The following is a 27,543-nucleotide window of genomic DNA, read 5'->3' on the forward strand; positions in this document are numbered from 1 at the left end:
GAACTCACTTGAACGTGAACATGAGTGAATGTGTGTGAATAAAAATGTCACCGGACAAAGAGACTGAATCTCTAACCTGCGCGGAAAGCAGATAGAAAGTGGAAATGTGGACATGACGCTTAAAGCCCGAGGTTCCCTCGCTGGCAGTTACCATGAGGGAAACCGAGTTTAGCAGTAAAGAGACTAATTCCACTCGGGAGCAAATATTTCATATTCACCAAAACTCGCCATCAACTGTTGGGTGGAAGAATTGCAGCTGATTTTGCCTTTGTAATAATTTGTTGTACCTCAAATACTGGGATCTTCTCACTCTCAACTGAAGTGAACTCTTTATTCAATAAAAGCGGCTTTATGGACTTTAACTGGCAGATAAGCCGTAAAGTTGGTTAAAATATTCCCCTGTATGAAGCATCCAGAGCACAATCCATGAACGAGCCTGAGAATAATTGCCAATACGGAAGGCCCATCCAGTCGTTGTGAGTTCTCTGCAGCGCAATCCAAGCAGCAACTTTCTCCCACTCTACCCCCTTAGCGTTATTTCTCTCAAGTGACCATCCTTATGAAATCATAGAATCCCTACAGTGCAGAAAAGGCCATTTGGCCCATCGAGTCTGCACCCAGCCCCTCTCGCCCACCCTATCCCTGTAACCCCACACATTTCCCATGGCTAATCCATTTAACCTACACATCTTGGGGACACTAAGGGGCAATTTAGCATGGCCAATCCACCTACGCAGCACGTCTTTCGGACTGTGAGAGGAAACTGGAGCACCTGGAGGAAACTCACGCAGACACGGGGAGAACATGCAAACTCCACACAGACAGATAGACACCGGAGGCCGGGATTGAACCCTGGTCCCTGGCGCTACAAGGCAGCAGTGCTAACCACTGTGCCATCATGATGCTCGTTATTCTCTCTATGTCCGGCCACCTTGAAAAATACAAAAAAAAAATCAGGTTAAACTGAAAATATTTTAATTAATAAATAATTAATTTACAAAAAAGGGACATTAATATGGTTTCAATTGAAGTGATTTTTTCCTATAATCTGTTGTCCGTTAACATCACATCGTCTAAGCTGAGAAGTCCTCTTGTGAAACCTTCGGTTACGTTAATGTCCAGTATCGGAACAGACCAAGGAGAGATGCCATGGACAGTCTGAACTGGAGTACTGCACTCCTCGTGTTCTGAAGCTGTGTTAGTCTTTGGTGTCTGCCTCTGATAACCAGATGATGTGATGCTTCCCTCACCGTCGGCAGGTGTGTTTATGATATCGGGGATGTTTATTAAACAGGATTGCGTTGGTTGAGAATTGTCCTGGTCACCCTCTGGGCTCACGCTCCGCTGGCTACTTGACTCAGGTGTTTGCTGCATGTAGGGGTTCAGTGGTTCACATAACGAAGGCATCTGGCCTGATGAGCCACTCCCAATATCGATCCCACTGTCCACTGAAGGCGCCCCCTTGATTTTCAGCTCTGGCCACAGGTCGTCCTGCTCCTGAAGCTTACGGGGGCTAACGAGAGGTATGTCAGCCAGCACCTGCTGGACGACCACATCCTCAATCAGACTCAGGTAATCCATGATGCTCAAAGACTTCTTGTTCTTGTCAAGAGATTTCTGAGAGAGGAAACACATCACAGTTCAAGTCTAACCATAAACGTCCTAATGAAAAACAACTTGTCTTCCATGCTGTGAAACATTGTCAGAAAGGGGCAGTTCATCTTTGCTATAAAAAGCCATGGAAGGACTGATGAAAGGGACAGTTGGCGGGAGCAGCGGGGCGGGGGGGGAACGGAGAGCTTTTGGGACTGTGCTTCAGCGGTGGGCATGGGCTGTGTGCCCCTTTCCAAATGCCAGATACTGAGTTTGGGCCTTCTAAAGCTTCACAAACAGCATGTCTATTTCGGGAAGACAAATATCGGCCGTGTTATCACCAGCAACAGCCCAGGGACGCAAAGCAATCAGGATCCTTTCTTAGGCCATTTAACCATTGTCTTTTCTTTTAATCATTCGTGGGACATGGGCGTCGCTGGCTGGGCCAACATTTATTGCTCATCCCTAATTGCCCAACGGCAGTTGAGAGTCAACCACATTGCTGTGGCTCTAGAGTCACATGTAGGCCAGACCGGGTAAGGATGGCAGATTTCCTTCCCTAAAGGACATTAGTGAACCAGATGGGTTTTATGACAATGGTTTCATGGTCATCGTAGACTTTTAATTCCAGATTTTTATTGGATTTCAAATTTCGCCACCTGCCATGGTAGGACCCAGAGCATTACCCTGGATCTCTGGATTACTGGTCCAGTGACAATACCACTACGCGACCCCATCCACCATGGTGGAGTCATGGTTTTTCTTTTGAAAATAAACTTTATCTTTTGTTGTTGGCTGTTGAATACCCCTGAATGGAAGATGCCCAACAGAGATATATTTTTATAAACACAGGTCGAGTATCATTTATCCAAAGCCCTCGGGCCGATTTCATACCATTTCGCTTTTTGGATAACGCGCAAGCCTACATTACAAAAAAAATTCAGTTCTTGGATTTTTTGGGGATAAAGGACACTCAACCCTGCAGTAGTTTTGTACAACCGTGTGTCTTCCTAGACCATTTTGCAGGAAGGTTGGGGGCCACCCATATTGCTGGACACAGGGAGTCACGTCGTGGCCAGATTCAGGAAAGGCGGTTGCTGAGGTATGAGGGACACTATATAAGATTGAGGAGGCCAGAATATTTCCAGGTAAGCTTGGGGAGCAAAAGAAGAGAACGTGGGGTACCGACAAGTTTAGGGCAGATATCACCAAAGATGTGCAGGTTAGGTGGTTTGGCCATGTTAAATTGCCTCTTAGTGTCCCAAGATATATAGGTTAGATGGATTAGCCATTGGCAAATGTGTGGGGTTGCAGGGATAGGGCGGGGCAGAGGGCCTGGGTAAAACACTCTATTAGAGAGTCAGTGCAGACTCGATGGGCCAAATGTACTCTTCTGCACTGTCGGGATTTTATGATTCTATGATCTCCATACAGGAGATGATCAGCACTAAGCAGGTCGTTAGGACTGGTGGGTGAAACTAGCTCACTGAGTTTATTGAAAGCCCAGTTCGATGCTGTTTTGTGCAGAGGGTAAGGGTGGGATTTCAGGAGGAGATGATCAGATGGAAACCCAATACTCCACATTTGAATTTGAGTATTACTGAAAAAATACATTTGGTCGAAGCTTTTTGCTTTGGACTCTTCAGGACAGAATTAGTGAGAATACCAATTCTAAAGAGCCATGATGTGGAGATGCCGGTGTTGGACTGGGGTGGGCACAGTAAGAAGTCTCACAACACCAGGTTAAAGTCCAACAGGTTCAAACGTGTTGGACGTTAACCTGGTGTTGTGAGGCTTCTTACTGTGCCAATTCTAAAGATAACAACAAATTATATTGCATGAGAAGAGAGTGCCGACTGGTTGGTAAGTGGACTCTGATTGGTAGAGACATTGCCATGGAGAATGCACCAGGGAGCAGTTAACCGCCAAGCTTTCACTGAAATTCAAACCAGGCAGGTCGACTCTCATTCGTCAAGGCATTGCCACAGAGAATTCTTTTAGCCAAAGAAGTTTCATAATTTTTCAGTGAGGGACAAGTGAACTTACCAGAACAGCTGGGATTGTGCTTTGCTTCTTTAAGTACGACCAGCAGGCCACTCCAAGGCAAAAACTGAGTGAAAATAATATGAAGACAGCACTGATGACGCCAAAGATGACATTGATTGAAGTGTCCAATGCTATACAAAGAAACAGGAAACTCCCATTAGCAGAAGAAAGAGACAGAAAGTAATGAGAATCTTAACCAGATGGAATAAGAAACAGGAGGAGGCCATTCAGCCCCTCAAACTTATCACCATTCACTGAGATCATGGCTGATCCGTGTCTTAGCTCCTTTCCCTTTATGCCCTTGTTGAGCACACTCCCACCACCCTTGACAAGAGGAATTTCCTAACTTCTCTCCTGAATTGGCTGATTTTAAGGTTATAGCCCCCTCATGTCCACCAACGGAGATTCTTTTCTTCTGCCTGCCCTATCAAAATCCTAAAAGCCTCAATCAGAAATGACACCTTTCTAGGGAACAGGTGACCGTATGTAAACACTCTTCATAATCCACCCTTTGGAGGTCGCTCACTGCACATGCACAGGCCCGGTCAGAAAAAATTATCTAATGAATGGAGGGAACCATCTTCACCAGGTGTGCGAGACAGATCTCCCTTGTGGAGCCCCCAATGAAAGGCATCATCACATCTGGGCGGCACGGTAGCACAGTGGTTAGCACTGCTGCTTCACAGCTCCAGGGACCTGGGTTCGATTCCTGGCTTGGGTCACTGTCTGTGTGGAGTTTGCACATTCTCCTTGTGCCTGCGTGGGTTTCCTCCGGGTGCTCCGGTTTCCTCCCACAGTCCAAAGATGTGCGGGTTAGGTTGATTGGCCATGCTAAAATTGCCCCTTAGTGTCTTGAGATGGGTAGAATAGAGGGATTAGCGGGTAAATGTGTAGGGATATGGGGGTAGGGCCTGGGTGGCATTGTGGTCGGTGTAGACTCGATGGGCCGAATGGCCTCTTTCTACACTATAGGGTTTCTATGATTCACTTTCTATGATTCTATGATCTGCCTCAGGTGGATTGTGCATTTGCCAATGTCCATTCCATCAGCGTGTTTATACAGGAACAGTTTTGCCAGATAATTAAGCAAGGAGAACTTGCATTTATGTAGCACCCTTCCTGATCCAATGGCCAGTGAATTCCAACTGAGATATAGTAATTGTTAAAACATGGGCAAATAGAGGATCCAAACTGTTACAATAAGCAGCAATAAACCAGGTGATTTGCTTCTGGTCATGTTGTTGGAGGAATAAATATTAGCCAGGAAACACAAAGCTTTCCTGCTCTCCCTTGAATAGTGTTGCAGGAATTTTTATATCAAGATCTTGGTTTAATAATTATTAATATTTTATTACTGCAGTACAGTACAGTGCTCCCTCAATATCACAATGAGCCTTAGACTATGGCCTGAAGTGGGACTTGAACCTTCTGAGTTTGAGACAATAGTGCTAGAAACTGAGCCACACCTGACGACTTCTCCACAAACTAGCATTCCCTTTGAAGCCTTGGTGATGCACAGGGCTTCCAGGTGCCATGCCAGGCTGTGGAGTGGGTTTGATGTTACAATGCTTGAACGGTTCATCTCAGCTTTGCGAAGGAAAGACCCTCCCAATGTCTCCTGTCAAGGGGCCCCTGAGAAGGTTCTGGGCCAATGGAAAGATCGTGCAAGAGGAAGTGAGGCAGTTTCTGACGAGGGACGGAGATTGGGTTCAAACCCAGACCAGGGAGACGGGCGAAAACCTTCTGTAATTGGTTGTACCCTAACAACACGGGTCTGATCACATTAACGGCACGGTGTCATAGTGGTTAGCACAGCTGCCTTGTCGTGCCAGGGACCCAGGTTCGATTCTGGCCTTGGTCACTGTCTGTTTGGAGTTTGCATGTTCTCCCCGTGACTGCGTGGGCTTCCTCCAAGTGCTCCGGTTTCCTCCCACAGTCCAGATATTTTGTATTCAATTCAAATTCCACTGGCTACTGTGGTGGGATTCGAGCCTGGGTCCCCAGAGATATTAGCTGAGTTTTGGGATCAATATTCCAGCGATAACGCCACAAGGCCATTGCCGCGGGTTAGGTTGACTGGCCGTGCTAAATTGACCCGAGTGTCAGGAGGATTAGCAGGGTAAATGTGCAGGATTACGGACATAGGGCCTGGGTGGGATTGTAGCTGGTATATATTTGATGGGCCAAATAGCCTCCTTCTGCAGTGTAGGGATTCTATGACAACTCTGTGCTCTGACTAACCTTCAAATGAGATACTGCAAATAACAAAAATTATATAAATTCGGAATTGACGGCACCATCGATGCAGTACTCTACCTGGATTTGGGATTGGGATTGTTACACATATTTCTTCCGTGACATTTCCTTCTCTTTCGTCCTGATTCGATTTTGCTCTCACGCTGATGCAGTAGGTTTTTCCTGGTAGCACTGTGGATTTGATCAATTCTCTGGAGCACTTCACTTCTTCAGGCTGTTGGAACACAAGCAAAGGACAGATTAGAGAAATCAACTAACATCATAAACATTTCAAGATGGCGGCACGGTGGTTAGCGCTGCTGCCTCACAGCGCCAGGGACCCCGGGTTCGATTTCCGGCCTTAGGTCACTGCCTATGAGGAGTTTGCACGTTCTCCCCCGTGTCTGCATGGATTTCCTCCGGGTGCTCTGGTTTCATCCCACAGTCCAAAGATGTGCAGGTTAAGTAGATTGGCCATGCTAAATTGCCCCTTAGTATCCCAAGATGTCCAGGTTGGATGGATTAGCCATATATAAATGTGTGGGGTTGCAGGCATAGGGCAGGAGAGAAAGCCTGGGCAAGATACTGTGTCAGAGGGTTGGTGCAGACTCGATGGGCCAAATGGCCTCTTCTGCACTGTTGGGATTCGATGATTCTAAATCCCACCCCAATCCTTTTAGGATTTGCAAGCTGTAAGGAAGTTCATAGGAAAAATTCTATTGAACAATAAGAGGCTACTGATTGGCTGTACCTACTAACGATGACCATCACTCTGCAGTTTGAGTAGCAATTCTTTTTGGTGGGAAACAGATCAGATTCATCACTACATTTGTCATTTTGAGAATGATTAGGCTAGTGTGATATGGATATTAATCTGCAATGCCAAAACAGAATAGAAGTAACAGGTGACTTTGGATCTCATTATTTCCCAAAGTTCTTCATCGTTGAGGTTTTTCTCACCTCATGCCTTGGTCTGTTGCAGACTCATTGATAGGGAATGATAATAGGGATTAGTCACCCACTCCGTTATCATCGCATGCTGTGGCACCAGCATATTACACACACAGCCAGCTCAAACTGTTCTGTGTTTGTCTAGCATTTTGTCCAAACCTAACCAGGCTTTTAGCAAGAGCGTCAGACAGCACCATGCCCCAACAGTGTGACCCCTGTTGCACTGAGAACACGCTCCCTCTTGTGGAAGAACCTAGAACTATTTAAAAATAAGGGGTCACTCATTTAAATGGAGATGAGGCAATTTTTTTTCTCTGAGGGTCATGAGTCTTCGGAATTCTCTTCCTGAAAAGGCAGTGGAAGCAGAGTCTTGGAATATTTTTAAGGCTGAGATGGGTAGATTCTTGGTACTAAGGGGCTGATAGGTTATCAGGGGGAGGTGGAATGCAGATTTGAGGTTACTATCATAGAATCATAGAATCCCTACAGTGCAGAAGGAAGCCATTTGGCCCACCAAGTCTGCACTGACATCAATCCCACCTAGGCCCTATCCCCGCTTAGTTACCATGCTCATCCCTCTAACCTATCACATCCCAGGACACCAAGGGTTAATTTAGCATGGCCAATCAACCTAACCCGCATATCTTTGGAGTGTGGGAGGAAACCCGAGCACCCGGAGGAAACCCATGCAGACACGGGGAGAACGTGCAAACTCCGCACAGAGAGTGACCCAAGCCGGGAATCGAACCCGGGTCCCTGGAGCTGTGAGGCAGCAGTGCTAACCATTGTGCCACCATGCCGCCCTATCAGATCAGCTATGATCTTATTAAAGAATGGAGCAGGCTTGAGGGGCCGAGTGGCCTATTCCTGTCCCTTGTTCGTATGTTCCTCACACCGGTCAAGGAATCTGCAGCCTGCCTACTGTTTCGGTTATGGAGTGTGGGGAAATAGGGAGACAGTTTAATGCATTGCCCGTTAGGATGGTGTACACCCAGAGTGCCACATCCCCACATTCCGTGTGCCCCCAAATGAGGAGCCATGAACAAACTTGTGGCTGTGGAGAGGAGGAGTGATTGGGGCCCTAGAGCCACCATCCCCTTGCCCCTGTGCCCCCACCGCCTCCCCCCTGTGCCCCCACCCCCTGCCCCCCACCCCAACAAGATCTCCATATTGTCCAATTCTGTCTTCTTGCACGGCCCAATTTTAATCCCTCCACTACTGACAGCCGTAACTTTGGCCACCTGGTCCCCAAGCTCTGGAATTGCCTCCCTAAGACTCTCCAACTCTCTCTCTCGCTCTGCTCCTTCAGATGCCTATTTGACTAAGCATTTGGTCAGCTGTCCTTGGCTCCTGTGAAGCTGTTCGAGATGTATTATAAAAAGGTGTTTATACAAAATACAGGTTGTTGCGAGGAACGGGCCTTCCCAAGGCCCAGGCTCTGGAGTATTTGTGCTCACACAAAGGTTCAATCAGCCTCTACCATCCTCTCTGTGGAATGGACACGGTGATGTCCAGCTACAGCTGGTCATTGTCCAGTGACTCGGGCTTGGGAAGGACTGGATCTGGCTGCTCTGTCCGATACTCAATGGCATGACTCGGATATGGAGAACAAGATCACTCGGGCAAGGGAGCAGGACATGTTAAATAACCACCCTTTCTGGAAGAGAGGGGGACAGGGTGGTGAGGGAGAGTTACAAACTGGGCAGGACGAAGGCAGAGGGAGAGAATAACACAGCACAACGTTGGCATCAGCTAAATGTCAATAACGGAGAACGCTCCCACATGGCCGGGGAATTTCAGCTGGAAGATCTCCACAAGCTTTTACCTTGTCATTGCCGTTCTCACGCACATAAACAATGTACATCAACGACGAGTTGAAGAGCTCCTCCATTGACACATTCCTTCCTCCCACACACAAGGTCGGCGGAGAGATGCTGACGTGAATCATGTTGTGCTCTGCTTTAATATTAAAGGATGGCACACCTAAAGAGACTGAAAGAATATGAAATACAAAATTAAGTACAGATCTGTCGCCAAAACGGAAGTGAATGTGTCAGTGAGCAGATGTGTTTTTTAAATTCTGTCATGGGATGTGGGCGTCGCTGGCTGGGCCAACATTTTTTACCCATCCCTAATTGCCCTTGAACTGAGTGACTTGCTCGGTCATTTCAGAGGGCAGTTAGTGAAGGAGATGGGCTTTCATGACAATCGATGATAGTTGTCATGGTCAGCATGACTGAATCTAGATTTACAATTCCAGATGTATTGACTGAATTTTAAATTCCACCAGTTGCCATGGTGGGATTTGAACCCATGTCCCCAGAACATTAGCCTCTGGATTACTAGGTAGAGACATTACCACTACACCACCACCTCCCCTTACAGTCTTGGTGAGTCAGTGGATGTGCAAGCGAGAGCATAACATTGAGTGCGACTGTCAGCAAGTTATTACTGAGGGTAAATGTGTCTGTTTGAGTGTGTCAGCGAGTGCACATGTGTAAGCACCAGTAAGTCAGGGCTGCCAGAGGTAGTAGTAGAGGCGGGTACAATTTTGTCTTTTAAAAAGCGTTTAGACAGTTACATGGGTAAAATGGGTATCGAGGGAAATGGGCCAAATGCAGGCAATTGGGACTAGCTTAGGGGTTTAAAAAAAGGGCGGCATGGACAAGTTGGGCCGAAGGGCCTGTTTCCATGCTGTGAACCTCTATGACTCTATAAATCCCGTGAGACAGTGAACGTGAGTGTTCATGTCTGTGTTAGTGAGTGTGAACGCATCAACCGGAGTCCGTGAAAGTGTGTCAATGAGTGAGTATGTCAGTCCGAATGCGAGCAGCGGGTGTTAATAAATAAGTGGGTCTCGCTGTCCACTGTTTAAAGATTTGGTGTAAGCCAAGCAAATGAAAAACAGGAGAAGGTGTAGGCAGACCGCTCTTCGAGACTTGGCCCCGTTCAGTAAGATCATGAGTTCAACATCCAGTTTCTCACCCGAAACCAATATCCCCCAATTCCCTTCGAGACCAAAAATCTACTTAACATTGAATAGACCCAATGCCTGAGACAGAAAATTTAAAAGATTCACCCTGAGCGAAGAAATGTTTCATCATCTTAAATATTATTATTGAAACTTTGACCCCTAGTTCTAGGCTCTTCACCTGGAGAGGAAGCAGCCTCTCTGTATCTACTCTGCAAGGTTCCCTCAAGATATATTTCAGTAATATCACCTCTCATTCTTCTAAACTTCAAAGACTTTGCACTCAACCTCTCACCCCTTCCATGAATCTAGTGAACCTCCACCGCAGCGCCACCAAGGCAAACATCTCCTTCCTGAGACAAGGAGATCACAAGGTCCCAGGTTTGATCTGTGCTGAGGTAACTGATACCCACTGAGTTGGAGCTTGGACTACAACTGCCTCAGGGACTAGTAAGGAATAAATATCAGAGTTCTTGTTCCTGATGGGTATCAAGGTGTTGGATCTCAGCACCTTCCTCCCTTTAAAGGTCAGATAGGAGCACAAAGCGCTTGTTTTGTCCTGTGTGTGCATTTCAGTGGGAAACAGTTTCAGTTTGCTAAACCCCTTAAAAAAAATGTAATCAGTAAGCAAACAATTTCGAAATTAGCATCCAGTCCCCAAACTTCAATTATAGAATCCCTACAGTGCAGAAGGAGGCCATTTGGCCCATCGAGTCTGCACTGACTCTGAGTATCCCACCCAGGCCCTTCTCTTCCCCCAAACCGCACCCCCCAACCCTACACATTCGCCATGGTTAATCCACCTAACCGACAGATCTTGGGAAACTAAGGGGCAATTTACCTTGGCCAATCCACCTAGCCTGCACATCTTTGGAGTGTGGGAGGAAACTGGAGCACCCGGAGGAAACACGGGGAGAGTGTGCAAACTCCACACAGGCAGTCACCCAAGGCTGGAATCGAACCCAGGTCCCTGGCACTGTGAGGCAGCAGTGCTAACCACTGTGTCACTGTGCCGCTCCCTGCCATTCAAACTGGAAACTGTTCCTTCTGAGCATCAGAAGAGGTTGGTGTTACATTCCATTCTGTGCGAGAGTTGACTTACTGGAATCTAGGGGTTTAAAGTGTTCCGATCTTTCCCATTCTGAGGTTCTGTTGCCAACAACGCACCGGACTCTGGCGATAATCTCCACTTTAAAATCCAAGGTCTCCTGGGTGAGGTCACAGTGATGGTGGGAAATGCCTGTACAGTGTTTCACTGCGATAAATTTCTCCATCTGTCCATACCTGTGGGCCAATGAGGAAACGGGTCAGCTTCTGCGTGTTATTAATAAAAGGCCAACCTTTCCCGAAAACTCCCTCCTTCCCTATTTGGGTTTCATCACTCTGATTGGACCATCATCGATGAATGAGGATGTTGATAGCAAGGAGTTCACCAATTGAATGTCATGGGGAGCTAGTAAGCTTTTTTTTAAAAATTGGAGATGGTCACTCTCCGGCACTTGTGTGGCGCAAACCTTACTTGCCACTTATTAGCCCAAACCCGAAAGCTGTCCAGGTTCACCGCATGTGGGGAGGGGCTGTTTCGTTATCCAAGGAGTTGCAAACAAAACTGAACACAGCACTTCCTGGTATTAGTACAATGATCACAGAACATCACCAATTTAGACCACAAGAGGAGCTTGCTGTGGAAGTGAGGTTATTGAGTTAAGTGAGGTGTACCAGTATCAGATCAGAACTCCTGTTTTCTCTCAGCTGGATGACATTATTTAAAAATCAAAGAACAAAGAACAATACAGCACAGGAACAGGCCCTTCGGCTCTCTAAGCCCGCGCCGCTCCCTGGTCCAAACTAGACCATTCTTTTGTATCCCTCCATTCCCACTCCATTCATGTGGCTATCTAGATAAGTCTTAAACGTTCCCAGTGTGTCCGCCTCCACCACCTTGCCCGGCAGCGCATTCCAGGCCCCCACCACCCTCTGCGTAAAATACGTCCTTCTGATATCCGTGTTAAACCTCCCCCCCCTCACCTTGAACCTATGACCCCTCGTGAACGTCACCACCGACCTGGGAAAAAGCTTCCCAGCGTTCACCTAATTTACAGCAAAGTGAATATCGGAGGATGGGAACTCCACTTTTTTATTCTTCCACAGGATGTGAATATTGCTGACTAAGCCAGCGTTTTATTTTCCCCCTACAGTGCAGAAGGAGGCCACTCGGCCCATCGAGTCCGCACTGACCATAATCCCACCCAGGCCCTATTCCTGTAACCTCACGTATTCACCCTGCTAATCCCCCCTGACACCAAGGGTCAATTTAGCATGGCCAATCAACCTAACCCGCACATCTTTGGACTGTGGGAGGAAACCGGAGCACCCGGAGGAAACCCACGCAGACATGGGGAGAACGTGCAAACATTGATGCTCAATCCCACATCAGTGAATCAGAGACTACTTTCTGATTGATGATTTTCAGCTTGTACGGGGACTTTCACTGACACTGTACATTGTACGAGTGATGTCGCAATTTTGGGAGTATCCTGTGCACAAATGTTTTGTATAAATTACTCCAAATATGTGCAGGTTAGGTTGATTGGCCATGCTAAATTGCCACTTTGTGTCAGGGGGATTAGCTAGGGTGGAGTTATGGGGATAGGGCCTGGGTGGGATTGTGGTTGGTGCGGACTCGATGGGCCGAATGGCCTCCTTCTGCACTGTAGGGATTCTATGATATATTTTGGCTGCCATGTTGAAACTGTTCTGTTGTAGCTGCTACTTTTGACTTTGCTGAGTTGTGTCCATTATTACAACACAGAGGAGCTGATCATCACTGTGGGCAAATCTTTAAAAATATTTCTGCACAGGATATCCCAAAATTGTGACATCACTCGTCCAGTACAGTGTCAGTGAAAGGCCCCGTACAAACTGAAAATCATGAATCAGGAAATAGTCTCTGATTCACTGATGTGGGAGATTACGCGTCAAGAATATCACCCTTCTGATCTCACTTATGGCTGGTCTTTCTTTGCATCATTAGGTTGATCCACACAAATTTCACAACACGTCCCTCTCCCTTCAAGTCTAAACATAGGATTTGATATGAAGATTAGCGATTATCTAAGCATCAGCCTGTGGCTCCCAATCCCTACGCCCCGTTTGATGTACGTTAATGGGTACATTGGCAATGGCACTGATAATGACAGTAAACAACTTGGTTCGGTCGCAGACAGGGAGAGGAATGGATGAGGAACAGAATTTGTGACAGGAACCAAAGCCAATGGCTTGGATCCTTCCAATATTTTGCTGAGCAGATTATTAAAACCAAGGATTCCAGATGCGTTGTGATCAATGGAGTGGAGCACTAAAGTAATTAACACTAAAATCTAAACACCAGCCTGCTGAGCTGACGAGGCCCGAGGCCTGCTGCACATTTCTAGTTTTATAGAATTCATAGAATCCCGACAGCGCAGAAGGAGGCCATTTGGCCCATTGAGCCTGCACCCGACAACAAACCCACCCAGGCCCTATCCCCATAACCCCATGTATTTACCCTGCTAATCCCTCTGACACCAAGGAGCAATTTGTGCCATCAAGAGGCGGCACAATGGTTAGCATTGCTGCCTCACAGCGCCAGGGACCCAGGTTCGATTCCCAGCTTGGGTCACTGTTTGTGTGGAGTTTGCACGTTCTCCCCGTGTCTGCGCGGGTAACCTCCGGGTGCTCCGGTTTCCTCCCACAGTCTGAAAGACGTGCTGGTTAGGTGCATTGACCCGAACAGGTGCCGGACTGTGGCAACTGGGGGAATTTCACAATAACTTCATTGCAGTGTTAATGTAAGCCTTACTTGTGACTAATAAATAAACTTTAACTTTATTTAGCATGGCCAATCAACCTAACCTGCACATCTTTGTAGTCTGTTTATATTTTGCCTTTGAGGTTTTGCTAGGCCTTTATAAAGCGCATCCACAAACTGGAATATCTTAAATCAACTCTGTGTTCCAAATTTCAGGAAAGGCGTCAAGGTCTTAACAGAGAATTACCAGAATGGCACCAGGGTGCGTTGTCAGCTGTGATTAAATGTATTCCGGGAGGTTTTGTCACATGACCCTTCTACACATTCCAGCCATTCATTGGCCAACACATCCATTCTTGTAATGTACTGCTAATTGGAAAGCAAGACTTGATTGGATGATGCTTGGCTGTCAACCCAACATCCTTCCAACCCCCCGCGCCCCCACCATTTTCAATAGTTTTATACCTGGCAAAGAAAAATGTTCAAAGAAAATAAGAAAAGAAACCCCAATCTTTTTTGATGTCCTAATGATTACGTTTTTTCTTAGCTATAAAGTTTATTTATTAGTGTCACAAGCAGCACTGCAATGAAGTTACTATGAAAATCCCCTAGTCGCCACACTCAGGCGCCTGTTCGCGTACACTGAGGGAGAATTTAACATGACCAATGCACCTAACCAGCACATCTTTCAGACTGTGGGAGGAAACCGGAGCATCCGGAGGAAACCCACGCAGACACAGGGAGAACGTGCAGACTCTGCACAGACAGTGACCCAAGCCGGGAATTGAATCTGGGTCCCTGGTGCTGTGAGGCCTCAGTGCTGACCACTGTGCCCCCCTTATTATTATCCTCCAGGGCTGCGCACAGCAGTGTCCTGGGGAGACTCCAGGCCAATCCTGGAGGGGTGGCAACCCAACCTCCGAATTGAGGGAACTTCTACCTTGTGGGGTAAAGCTGGGGTTGCTCTTAAAGCTGAGAGGATTAACAGGAGATGCTCAAAATTAAAAGCGGCCTCGAGTCCTCAACCATCATGACTAGAACAGATGATTCGGTCATTTATGCCATTACGGATTGTGGGAACTTGCCATGTTTCCTCCATTACAACAGCGACTACACTTCAAAAAAGTACCTCAATGGCAGTGAAAATTGGGAAAACTGGGTGAAAGCCACTATAGAAATTAGTTATTTCCTTCTTTCCACTGTGCCTAGTTCCCTCAACAACCAGCCCACAAACTCAATCGCTTCTGAGATCAGACTCAAGGTCTGGTAACCAGCTGGGTTTTTTTTGCAAATTACAGAACATGTGAAAAGCCACAGTTTTTGTTTCCTTTTTTTTTTAAGGTTTCTGCAAATTTCCCAACTTTCAGTTTCAAAGGTAACATCAAACTCAAGGCAGGAAATTATTACAGGGATAAACAGCCAAAGCAGTTGGAAATGAATTTCAACTATGTGAAAAGTTTAGTTTGAGTCTCTTTTGCTGGTGTAACGTTCTCCTGTATTAAACCTTCCGTGGACAACAGTCAACATCTGGCATGTTACACAATTGAATTACCCCATCAGTTAATCAATCCACAAAGTAAACAGTGACAGGATAATCATAAAATCCCTACAGTGCAGAAGGAGACCATTTGGCCCATCGAGGCTACACTGACTCCCCGACTGAACATCTTACCCAGGCCCACTTCCCTGCCCTATCCTCATAATGCCACATATTTATCCCACTAATCCCCGTAACCTACACATCTTGGGACACTAAGGGGCAATTTAGCATGGCTAATCCACCCAACCTGCACATCTTTGGATTGTGAGGGGAAACCGGAGCCCCCGGAGGAAACCCACGCAGGCACAGGGAGAACATGCAAACTCCACACAGGCAGTCACCCAAGGCTTGGGATCGAACTCAGGTCCCTGGACCTATGAGGCAGCAGTGAGGCAACATAATTTCAGAGAAATTTATTACCGTACAAGCACCAACTTCAACATTTAAAGTAAAAAGTTCAAGAAAGAAGATGCATTTCTCTTTAATCATAGAATCTTACAGTGCAGAAAAAGGCCTTATGGTCTGCACAATCCCACCCAGGCCCTATTCCCATAACCCCGTGCATTTACCCAAGCTAGTCCCCCTGACACTAAAGGGGCAATTTTAGCATGGCCAATCTACCTAACCCGCACATCTTTGGACTGTGGGAGGAAACTGGAGCACTCCGAGGAAACCCACGCAGACACGGGGAGAACGTGCAAATTCCACACAGACAGTGACCCGAGTCCGGGAATTGAACCCGAGTCCCTGGCGTTGTGAGGCAGCAGTGCTAACCACTGTGCCAGGTGGCACTTCTATGCCCTCAACTTCCATGACCTCAGAACATTCCAGAGCATTTTATGGACGATGATGTAGCTCCCGTTTTAATGTGGGAAACACCTCGGCAAATTGTGCACAGTAAGCTCCCACAAAAAGGGGATAAAGGCCCAGATAATTTGTTTCTAGTGACACTGTCGAAGGATAAATATTAACCATGACACCGGGAGAACTCGCCTGCTTTTCGCCAGATGGGATCTTCCGTGTCCACCCAAGAGGGGAGAGGTCTCAGTATAATATCTCACCCATAGGCAGCAGCTCCAACAGCGCAGCACTCACGCCGTATTGATCACCTCATTGAACTTGTTTTGAATGGGGTTGGGCTCAAACCCATGACCTACCAACTCAGAGGTGAGGATGCTCAGGAGTTACCCCCAGAGCCACAGCTGACTACAAAGGTCAAAACATGTCTGAACATGATTCCTCTCCCCGCCCGCCCCCAGTACCTATCAGAGGTTGCATTGACATGGGGGACGCACTGAATACAAACCAGGAGCAAAACCTTATTTATTTATTAGTGTCACAAGTAGATTTATATTAACACTGCAATGAAGTTACTGTGAAAATCCTCTGGACACCACACTCCGGCGCCTGTTCGGATACACTGAGGGAGAATTTAGCATGGCCAATGCATCTAACCAGCACGTCTTTCGGACTGTGCTGGAGACCGGAGAATCCGGAGGAAACTCACGCAGACACAGGGAGAACGTGCAGACTCTGCACAGACAGTGACCCAAGCCGGGAATCGAACTTAGGTCCCTGGCGTAGTGAAGCAGCGGTGCTAACCACTGTGCCACCGTGTCACACCTCAGGTTGTTTCCTCCTCCACCTCCTCATTGGGATGCTGGGGATGAAACTCATAAAATTCTAACAGGGTTAGACTGGGTAGATTCAGAATAAAAGTTCCCGATGGTGGGGGTGTCCAAAACTATGGCTTATAGTTTGAGGATAAGGGGCAAACATTTTAGGGCTGAGGTGAGGAGAAATCTTTTCATCCAGAGGGTGGTGAATCTGTGGAATTCACTACCACAGAAAGTAGTTGAGGCCAAAACATGTGATTTCAAGAAGGAATTAGATATAGCTCTTGGGGCTAAAGGGATCAAGGGAGATGGGGAAGGCAATGGCCTAGTGGTATTATCGCTAGACTATTAATCCAGAAACTCAGCTAATGTTCTGGGGACCCTGTTTCGAATCCCGCCACAGGTTGAATTCAAATTCAATTTTTTAAGAATCTGGAATTAAACAATCTACTGATGATCGTGAAACCATTGTCAATTGTTGGAAAAACCCATCTGGTTCACTAATGTCCTTTAGGGAAGGAAATCTGCCGTCCTTACCCGGTCTGGTCTACATGTGACTCCAGAGCCACAGCAATGTGGCTGACTCTCAACTGCTCTTCAAGAGCAACTAGGGATGGGCAATAAATGCTGGCTAACCAGCGACGACCATGTCCCACGAATGAATAGAAAAAAAAATCAGGATGTGGAATATGATCAAAGTGAATGGTGGAGCAGGCTCGAGGGGCCAGATGGCCTACTCCTGCTTCTATTTCCTATGTTTCCTTAAACGAAGGTCCACTGAGGTCAACTATAGGTCAACCTTACACCCTGCTACTAGCTCCTAACTGGTGAGAAGGTGAAAGGATGCTACTTTACCTTAAGTATTGCACGTCGTATCGAACGGTCTGCGAATACCCCTGTGCTGGGCTCCAGTGGAAGATGTTTTTGGTCACAGAAGAAGTGAAATGAAGATCTTTGGGGGGCTGCAGACCAGCATCAGCTCCTGTAAGAATATTTTTAAAGTCTCAATTCCTTTAGACACAGCACATTTTCAAATTAGCATGAAGTCAGACTGCAAATGAATCACCGCCATCTCTGGCCTCGCCAGAACATCTGCTTATTACTTGGAACAACTTTTCTGATACTGGAGAATAACAGGATTGAACGTCACTTGAACGTCACTTGTAAACGTCACAAAGTAAACACGCAATACCACAAAACTATAGACTTATTGTCCAGTTTCCCAGAAAAATCATGCTTGGATTTGTATGACATACATAATCTCTCTGTGAAATTAAACCTATTGTAGAAACTTGCCAAAATTCAAATCCGGGCAAAAAAAAAAAGACACCAGCTTTATTCACACTGAATAAATGCTTCTCACATAAATGTTTATGCTACAGGGCTACACAGACCAGAAAGCAAAAGGTTCGACCCCACTTCCCTGGCCTCGTGTGTGTTGAGCTGAGCAAGCGAACTGTTTTACAAAAAATAAATTCTTTAAGTCCACAATCAATTAACTGGTAATGTCAGTATGTAAAATCACTACAACGATTCCTGGTTTGTGCTGGGCCAGGCTTCGGAGTGGTTGGGGGGGGGGGGGGGGGGAGTGTTAGATATGAATGGGGTTGACTTCACTCTATTCCTGCTCGTACTGTTGGAACTGACAGCTCCTCCTGTGGTAAGAGAGCCCAGTGGCTATGGCAACGTGGTTTACAAAGAATTATAGGAACACAGCACTTGAGGGCAGAAGTAGGCCTTTGAGCCTACTTTGCCATTCAATAACATCATGGCTGATCTAGTTGTATGTGCTGCACTGAAACAGACCATTCCACCAAAATATTTCTGCCGGTGTTAATACTCCACACAAGCCTCCTCCCAACCCGCTTCATCTGACCCGATCTTTTCTCCCTCCTGTACTGACCTAGCTTCCCCCTAAATACAACTATGCTATTTGCCTCAACCACTCTCACTAATCTCCGGGTATGGAAGTTCCTCCTGAACTCTTTATTGGAATTATTAGTGACTATCGTATAGTTGTGAACCCTAGGTTTGGTCTTCCTTCACAAGCAGAAATATCTAGGTTGCATTTCCCCAACCCTCTCAATTTCCTTTACAATTGGACTGACTTCAAACCCACTTTGACAGGTAGTGAAATTCAATCTGACAAATTTACAGCTGATTAATTATAATAACCAAGCTCAACTAATTCACTAATGTCTTGCCACACCTACGAGATCTAGCCTATTGTGTTCGACTCGGAATGCCCTGGGCAATTAGCAATCGACAGTGTCTGTTTTTAAAGTTTATTTATTAGTCATAAGTTGGCTTACATAAACACTGCAATGAAGTTACTGTGAAATTCCCCTAGCCACCACAGTCTGGCGCCTGTTCAGGTCAATGTACCCTAACCAGCACGTCTTTCAGAATGTGGGAGAAAACTGGAGCACCCGGAGGAAACCCACGCAGACACGGGGAGAACGTGCAAACTCCACACAGACAGGAACCGAACCCGGGTCCCTGGCTCTGTGAGGCAGCAGTGCTAACCACTATGTCAATAGTGGAGGGAGTGAATGTTTAGGGTGGTGGATGGGGTGCCATTCAAGTGGTTTGCTTTGACCTTCTTATTCTCAGCATGTTTGGGGTGGAGGGGGGGGAATTCTGACATTGCTCTTGCTCCTCACTGGTATCCAGTAACCCCCTGCTGGAGACGCACACGGATGTCAGATGAAGATCAGGTTTGACCATGATGCGCCCAGCTGAATAGGTTGCTCAATCATTGTCAAGGGTCATATAAATGTGATCCAAAAAATGTCCAGGTTAGGTGGATTGGCCATGCTCAATTTCCCCTTAGTGTCAGGGGGATTAGCGGGGTAAATACCAGGGGTTACAGGGATGGGGCCTGGGTGGGATTGTTGTCGGTGCAGACTCAGTGGGCCAAATGGCCTCTTTCTGCACTGTAGGATTTCTATGATAATGGCCGGGAGCATTAGTTATTAGAGAGAACCCATATCCAATCCAGTCAACGCAATGAGGAAACAAAGTGGAACATTTACAAGAATTATATGATCTAAGCAAGTCTCTAGGAACTAAAAGTGGATGAAAACGGTGGGGGTTGGGGGGTGGGTTTGTACCTCATCACAACACCTCTATGCAGGTAAATGTGCTAAGGACCTCAGTCATGGGCTTTTATTGCTCCAGCATTGCCTGTTTTATATCGAGTTCGTCTGAATCTAGTAACAATGCATCAACAACCAGCTGAGAAATTGCTTGCACCAGAATCCCATCCGCTACCAGGGCAAATAAACTGAACCCAACATAAAAAAATGACCAGATCAAAACCATCAGAACGAAATTCAATCCAAAGCATTTGAGCCTAATCCAACACAGCCAAATACAACTAGCAGAACCAGATCCACACATCACAACCAAATGCCACCCAACACAATCGAGTCCAACCCAACAGAACACTGAATGATTGTTCCTTCCCTAGCCCAGGGCTGGTGGAGGCGGAGCTAGACATGCTGCCATTACAGCGGAGATCAGGTAACTCAACACAGACCCGGGTCGGGACCTTGGTGACTTAGTGCTGCACTAAACAATCGAGTTACCTTTGGAACAAAAGCAGAAAATGCTGGAAAATCTCAGCAGGCCTGACAACATCTGTGGAGAGAGAACAGAGACAACGTTTCAAGTCTGGATGACCCTTCGTCAGAGCAACAAAACGTTGGTTCTGTTCTCTCTCCACGGATGCTGTCAGACCTAGAATCATAGAATCCCCTACAGTGCAGAAGGAGGTGTTCGGCCAATCGAGACTGCACCGACAACAACCCCACCCAGGCCCCATCCCCGAAACCCCATATATTTACCCTGCTAATCCCTCTAACATATACATCCTGGGGCACTTCAGGGGCAATTTAGCACGGCCAATCAACCTAACCTGCATAGCTTTGGGCTGTGGGTGGAAACCGGAGCACCCGGCGGAAACCCACGGAGACACGGGGAGAATGTGCAAACTCCACACAGACGGTGACCCAAGCTAGGAATCGAACCCAGGTCGCTGGAGTTGTGAGGCAGCAGTGCTGACCACAGTGCCACCCGTGCCTGCTGAGATTTTCCAGCATTTTCTGTTTTTGTTTTAGATGCCAGCATTTGCAGTATTTTGAGTTACCTTTGATTCTTAATCGTTAACAGAGAACGAATAATCTGGATGTCTGGGGGTAAATCAATAACAGCCAGTTCAACAAAAGGTAGATTACATTTGCCCCTCATCCCATGAATAAAACAGCAGTAAGATAGAGCTCTGATCTACATTGTGTGGCATCTGGTTACAGTGTCTCCAAGCTTAGCTGGTTGCCACCAGAAATATGATGCCAAAATATCCACATTTCCAACTTTGCATAGAAACCCTGTTCGTTTTTGCTCTGACAGTGTGAGTGAACAATTAGAAACACAGATGGAAGGGAAATGTTGCCCTGAGAGATGATGACAAAAAAAAATCTAAAGCACCCCCACCTGGACTCCCACACCCGGAGAAGGTGTGAATTGGATTGGGCAAAGTTGTGTAAATAACCGAAGCCAACCCAGTATTCACAAAAAGTAATTTCTGTTCAGACCTTTGTGGGTCTATACCTCACTGGCAATGCCCAATCTGTTTTCCGGTGATGTTTTGGCCAAATATCTATCCTTCGACTAACATCTTCCACCGTCTTCCGTCAGGAAAAAGATACAAAAGTCTGAGGTCACGTACCAACCGACTCAAGGACAGCTTCTTCCCTGCTGCCATCAGACTTTTGAATGGAACTACCTCGCGTTAAGTTGATCTTTCTCTACACCCTAGCTATGACTGTAAAACTGCATTCTGTACACTCTTCTTTCCTTCTCTATGAACGGTATGCTTTGTCTGTATAGCGCGCAAGAAACAATACTTTTCACTGTATGTTAATACATGTGACAATAATAAATCAAATCAAATCACCAACTGAAATAAAATAATCTATCTGGTCACCATCACATTGGGAGTCTGCCGTGTACAGACAAACCGACACAATTCCTACACTACAGCAATGGCTAGACTTCAAAAAGCACATTGGTCCCGAAATTGATGCTACGCAAATGCAAATGTTTGCACAACAGGATAAGACCCTACAAATAAGGATCGATCACACACCCAGAGAAAACACACAGTGCCTCTCTCAGCTGCACAATATTGTAACATGCTCAACAATCATTAATCGAACAGGAGTAGCTGCAACTTTTGCTTACAGTCAATAGTTAAAAAAATATATATACATATAAATAATCTGTGGCTGTGTTGGAAACACGTCCGGACCTACCAGAGAGGATGGGCAGCAGGAATAGGAAGGTTGTAATCCTCAGTTCCATTGCTGTTTCTGTAGATATCTCACACGGTCCCAGTTACACTGAGAGTCTGGGTGTCCAGCTGGAGCAGGTATAGGCGTGGGAGGGAGTCACAAGCGTCACAGTTTCCGCCTGTTAATTTCCTGGCTTGCTGAGAACACTTGAATGTTGGGGAATTTCCTTCCAACTCTCCCCGGAACCAAGGCACGGACCTTGAGAAAGGCAGCAACTGAGGCTGTGAGCTCCCACTGACAAACTCACCCCTGAACCTCTCAAAGCCAACCCCATGCTCACTGAAAATCTTGGGGTTTCCTATCAAATGACCGAAAGATCACAGAAAAATAATTTCCCCTTTCAGATATAACACATCGGTGTAGAATTCGCAGAAAGATCCCTGCCCCCGGACCTCGTATGATCTTTCTTGTCGTTTCTTGTCCATTGCTGGTGCATTTAAAAAAAAGTAATTTACAAACCCAGGCTCCTGCCTTGCTAGACCTCCTGTAAGGGATTTTAAAAGAAACTGCATTTATTTAGCGCCGTTCGGTCCCCGCTGTAATTGAAGACCGATCGTTCACAGCAAGAACCCACGCACAGCCGTGGGATAGACGACTGGTTGTGATCATAGGTCCCTACAGTGCAGTAAGAGGCCATTCGGCCCATCAAATCTGTACTGGCTCGCCTTGAGCATCTCACCCAAGCCCTATCCCTGTAATCCTGCACATTTACCATGGTTAATCCCCCTAACCCACATTAAGGAGCAATTTAGCACACCTTTCAGCCTGTGGGAGGAAACCGGAGCACCCGGAGGAAACACACGCAGAGATAGGGAGAATGTGCAAACTCCACACAGACAGTGACCCAAGCCGGGAACCGAATGCGGGTCCCTGGCACCGTGAGGCAGCAATGTTAACCACTGTGCCGCCCCAAAGGGCAATTTAGCAAAGCCAATCCACCTAACCTGCACATCTTTGGAGTGTGGGAGGAAACTGGCGCACCCGGAGGAAACCCACGCAGACATAGGGAGAATGTGCAAACTCCACACAGACAGTGACCCAAGCCAGGAATGGATCCCAGGTTCCTGGCACTGTGAGGCAGCAATGTTAACCACTGTGCCACTGTGCTGCCCATTGATTGAGGGATTCTGTGGCAGGTTGTGTGGGTGGGAGTGAAGACTCCCTCTGTGAAACAGCTCCATGTCCGACAGAGAGAGCAGATTGGTTCTAATGTCCTATCTGAAACAAAGCAGCTCCAACCGTGCAGCACTCCTTTAGTACCACTCCTGGAATGTCAGCCTAGATTACCCACCAATCTTTTTGGCTTTAAGCACATTGTGAAATTCATTAAAATGGAGCCACAATTTTCACTCAGGATTATAAATTTACTTATTAGTGTTACAAATAGGCTTACATTAACATTGCAATGAAGTTACTGTGAAAATTCCCAAGTCACCACACTCTGGCGCCTGTTCGGGTACACTGAGGGAGAATTTAGCATGGCCAATGTACCTAACCAGCACGTCTTTCAAAATGTGGGAGGAAACCAGAGCACCTGGGGGAAACCCACACAGACACGGGGAGAACGTGCAGATTCCGCACAGCCAGTGACCCAAGCCGGGAATCAAACCCAGGCCCCTGGCGCTGTGAGGCAGCAGTGCTAACCACTGTGCCACTGTGCCGCCCATTAGATAGTCTGGTTAGAAGGGGGAAAACCAAACAATAATATATTAAACATCAATGAGCTTATATGTTCCCTCGGGTAAAATCTGTGTAAAATGCTCAGCAAATATTTTATGACAAATATTCCAAAGCACACTCCAAAAATGTGTGGGTTACATGGATTGGCTGTGCTAAATTGCCTCTTAGTGTCCCAAGATGTGTCAGTTAGGAGGGTTTAGCAGGGTAAAGATATGGTGGCACGGTGGTTAGCACTGCTGCCTCACAGCTCCAAGGACCCAGGTTCGATTCCCAGCTTGGGTGTCTGTCTGTACGGATTCTACATGTCCTCCCCGTGTCAGCATGGGTTTCCTCTGGGTGCTCTGGTTTCCTCCCACAGTCTGAAAAGATGTGCTGGTTAGGTGGATTGGCTATGGTAAATTCTCCCTCAGTATTCCCGAACAGGTGCCAGAGTGTGGCGACTAGGGGATTTTCACAGTAACTCCATTGCAGCATTAATGTAAGCCTACTTGTGACACTAATAAATGAACTAAAACTTAAATATGCGGGGTTCTGGGGATAGGGCCTGGGTGGGATTGTTGTCGGTGCAGGCTCAATGGGCCGAATGGCCTCCTCCTGCACTGTAGGGGTTCCATGATTCTGTGATGATGTCAAAACACCATGACACTCTGAACTCAGCATGTAACTTGATGGTGATTCATCATTCTAAAATTACACAAACTGTCGTAGTATTTCTATTTCACCATATCCCTTCTAAAGTAAATGTTTTGTTGCAGATTGTACATTTAATCACATTTAACCGGGGTGGCACGGTAGCACAGTGGTTAGCACTGCTGCTTCACAGCTCCAGGGACCTGGGTTCGATTCCCGGTTTGGGTCACTGTCTGTGTGGAGTTTGCACATTCTCCTCGTGTCTGCGTGGGTTTCCTCCGGGTGCTCCGGTTTCCTCCCACAGTCCAAAGATGTGCGGGTTAGGTTGATTGGCCAGGTTAAAAATTGCCCCTTAGAGTCCTGAGATGCGTAGGTTAGAGGGATTAGTGGATAAATATGTGGGGGTAGGTCCTGGGTGGGATTGTGGTCAGTGCAGACTCGATGGGCCGAATGGCCTCCTTCTGCACTGTAGGGTTTCTATGATTTCTATGATTTAAAGAATTAGTCACTATGTTTATTACACAGCAGAGCTGCCAGAGAAGGTGAACGTCAGTACCAGTCGGGGGGTTGTAATCTGCATTGCCATTTGTTCTTACCTCAGTATCTACATTTTAGCCCAATTCCTTCAGTCACACTGGGGGCACAAAGGGGTGCAATTTCACATTGCATACTTCCTCAATCTGGCACTGAGCTACACATGCTAAAAAGATCCCATTCTGAATCTGTTTTGAGTTAGTTTTCTCTCAGTCAGTGCAGTGCTATAATAGAACATAGAACATAGAACATAGAAAGCCACAGCACAAACAGGCCCTTCGGCCCACAAGTTGCGCCGATCACATCCCCACCTCTAGGCCTATCTATAGCCCTCAATCCCATTAAATCCCATGTACTCATCCAGAAGTCTCTTAAAAGACCCCAACGAGTTTGCCTCCACCACCACCGACGTCAGCCGATTCCACTCACCCACCACCCTCTGAGTGAAAAACTTACCCCTGACATCCCCCCTGTACCTACCCCCCAGCACCTTAAACCTGTGTCCTCTCGTAGCAACCATTTCAGCCCTTGGAAATAGCCTCTGAGAGTCCACCCTATCCAGACCCCTCAACATCTTGTAAACCTCTATCAGGTCACCTCTCATCCTTCGTCTCTCCAGGGAGAAGAGACCAAGCTCCCTCAACCTATCCTCATAAGGCATGCCCCCCAATCCAGGCAACATCCTTGTAAATCTCCTCTGCACCCTTTCAATGGCTTCAACATCTTTCCTGTAATGAGGTGACCAGAACTGCGCGCAGTACTCCAAGTGGGGTCTAACCAGGGTCCTATAAAGCTGCAGCATTATCTCCCGACTCCTAAACTCAATCCCTCGATTAATGAAGGCTAGTACGCCATACGCCTTCTTGACCGCATCCTCCACCTGCGAGGCCGATTTAAGAGTCCTATGGACCCGGACCCCAAGGTCCTTCTGATCCTCTACACTGCTAAGAATGGTACCCTTCATTTTATACTGCTGCTCCATCCCATTGGATCTGCCAAAATGGATCACTACACACTTATCCGGGTTGAAGTCCATCTGCCACTTCTCCGCCCAGTCTTGCATTCTATCTATGTCTCGCTGCAACTTCTGACATCCCTCCAAACTATCCACAACACCACCTACCTTGGTGTCGTCAGCAAACTTACCAACCCATCCCTCCACTTCCTCATCCAGGTCATTTATGAAAATGACAAACAGCAAGGGTCCCAGAACAGATCCCTGGGGCACTCCACTGGTCACTGACCTCCATGCAGAGAAAGACCCCTCCACAGCCACTCTCTGCCTTCTGCAGGCAAGCCAGTTCTGGATCCACAAGGCAACAGCCCCTTGGATCCCATGCCCTCTCACTTTCTCAAGAAGTCTTGCATGGGGGACCTTATCGAACGCTTTGCTGAAGTCCATATAGACCACATCCACCGCTCTTCCTTCGTCAATGTGCTTGGTCACATTTTCAAAGAACTCAACCAGGCTCGTAAGGCACGACCTGCCCCTGACAAAGCCGTGCTGACTACTTTTGATCATACTAAACTTCTCTAGATGATCATAAATCCTGTCTCTCAGGATCCTCTCCATCAACTTACCAACCACTGAGGTTAGACTCACCGGTCGGTAATTTCCCGGGCTGTCCCTGTTCCCTTTCTTGAATATAGGGACCACATCCGCAATCCTCCAATCCTCCGGAACCTCTCCCGTCTCCATCGACGATGCAAAGATCATCGCCAAAGGCTCCGCAATCTCCTCCCTCGCCTCCCACAGTAACCTGGGGTACATCCCATCCGGTCCCGGCGACTTACCAACCTTGATGCCATTCAATAGTTCCAACACATCCTCTTTCTTTATGTCCACATGCTCGATCCTTTCTGTCCTCCGCAATCCAGCAGTACAACCACCCAGATCCCTTTCCACCGTGAATACCGAGGTAAAGTATTCATTAAGCAGCTCCGCCATTTCTAACGGTTCCGCACAAACTTTTCCCCCTTCACCTTTTAAGGGTCCTATGCCTTCACATCTCATCCTTTTACTCTTGACATATTTGTAGAAAGCCTTGGGATTCTCCTTAATCTTACCCGCCAAGGTCTTCTCATGACCCCTTCTCGCTCTCCTAATTTCCTTCTTAAGCTCCTTCCTACATCGCGTATACTCCTCTAAATCCTTAACACCTCCTAGCTCTCTGAACCTTCTGTACGCCTCTCTTTTCTTATTCACCAGGTTCATCACAACCTTCGTGCACCACGGTTCCCGTACCCTACCAACACCCCCCTGTCTCATCGGAACGTTGTCATGCAGAGCTCCAGACAAACATTCCTTGAAAATCCTCCACTTTCCTTCGGTACTTTTCCCCAAGAATGCCTCCTTCCAATTTACCCGTCTAATTTCCTCCCTGATGACACTGTATTTCCCTTTACTCCAGAGAAACACTTTCCTAGCCTGCCTGACCCTATCTCTTTCCAATGCTATCGTGAAGGAGATAGAATTATGATCGCTATCCCCAAGATGCTCACCCACCGAGAGATCCTCCACCTGTCCAGGTTCATTAGCCAGCACCAGATCAAGAACAGCCTCTCCTCTAGTAGGCTTATCCACATACTGTGTCAGGAAACTC

At 46.9% G+C, this 27,543-nt stretch overlaps 1 protein-coding gene across 1 annotated transcript; it reads right to left on the reverse strand.

Annotated features, from left to right (window-relative positions):
- Nucleotides 1-954: 954 nt before the first annotated feature.
- Nucleotides 955-22,147, reverse strand: LOC144480042 (interleukin-20 receptor subunit alpha-like). Its single transcript, XM_078199204.1, has 7 exons — nt 22,058-22,147; nt 17,598-17,724; nt 10,899-11,080; nt 8,651-8,817; nt 5,956-6,109; nt 3,640-3,770; nt 955-1,617 (listed from the first exon to the last, which is right to left on the reverse strand). The coding sequence occupies exons 1-7, from the start codon at nt 22,104-22,106 to the stop codon at nt 1,042-1,044; spliced, it is 1,386 nt and encodes a 461-aa protein (XP_078055330.1). The 5' UTR covers nt 22,107-22,147; the 3' UTR covers nt 955-1,041.
- Between the last annotated feature and the right edge of the window lie 5,396 nt (nt 22,148-27,543).

Source organism: Mustelus asterias, chromosome 27, assembly GCF_964213995.1.
Source record: "Mustelus asterias chromosome 27, sMusAst1.hap1.1, whole genome shotgun sequence".
Taxonomy (NCBI): Eukaryota; Metazoa; Chordata; class Chondrichthyes; order Carcharhiniformes; family Triakidae; genus Mustelus; species Mustelus asterias.

Coding starts and splice junctions, on each gene's coding strand:
- LOC144480042 (XM_078199204.1), bottom strand. CDS start 22,106: ATGGAACTGAGGATTACAACCTTCCTATTCCTGCTGCCCATCCTCTCT. Junction 6,110..8,650: donor GTGAGAACGGCAATGACAAG/GTAAAAGCTTGT, acceptor GTGTTCCAACAG/CCTGAAGAAGTGAAGTGCTC. Junction 3,771..5,955: donor AATCCCAATCCCAAATCCAG/GTAGAGTACTGC, acceptor TTCTTTGTATAG/CATTGGACACTTCAATCAAT.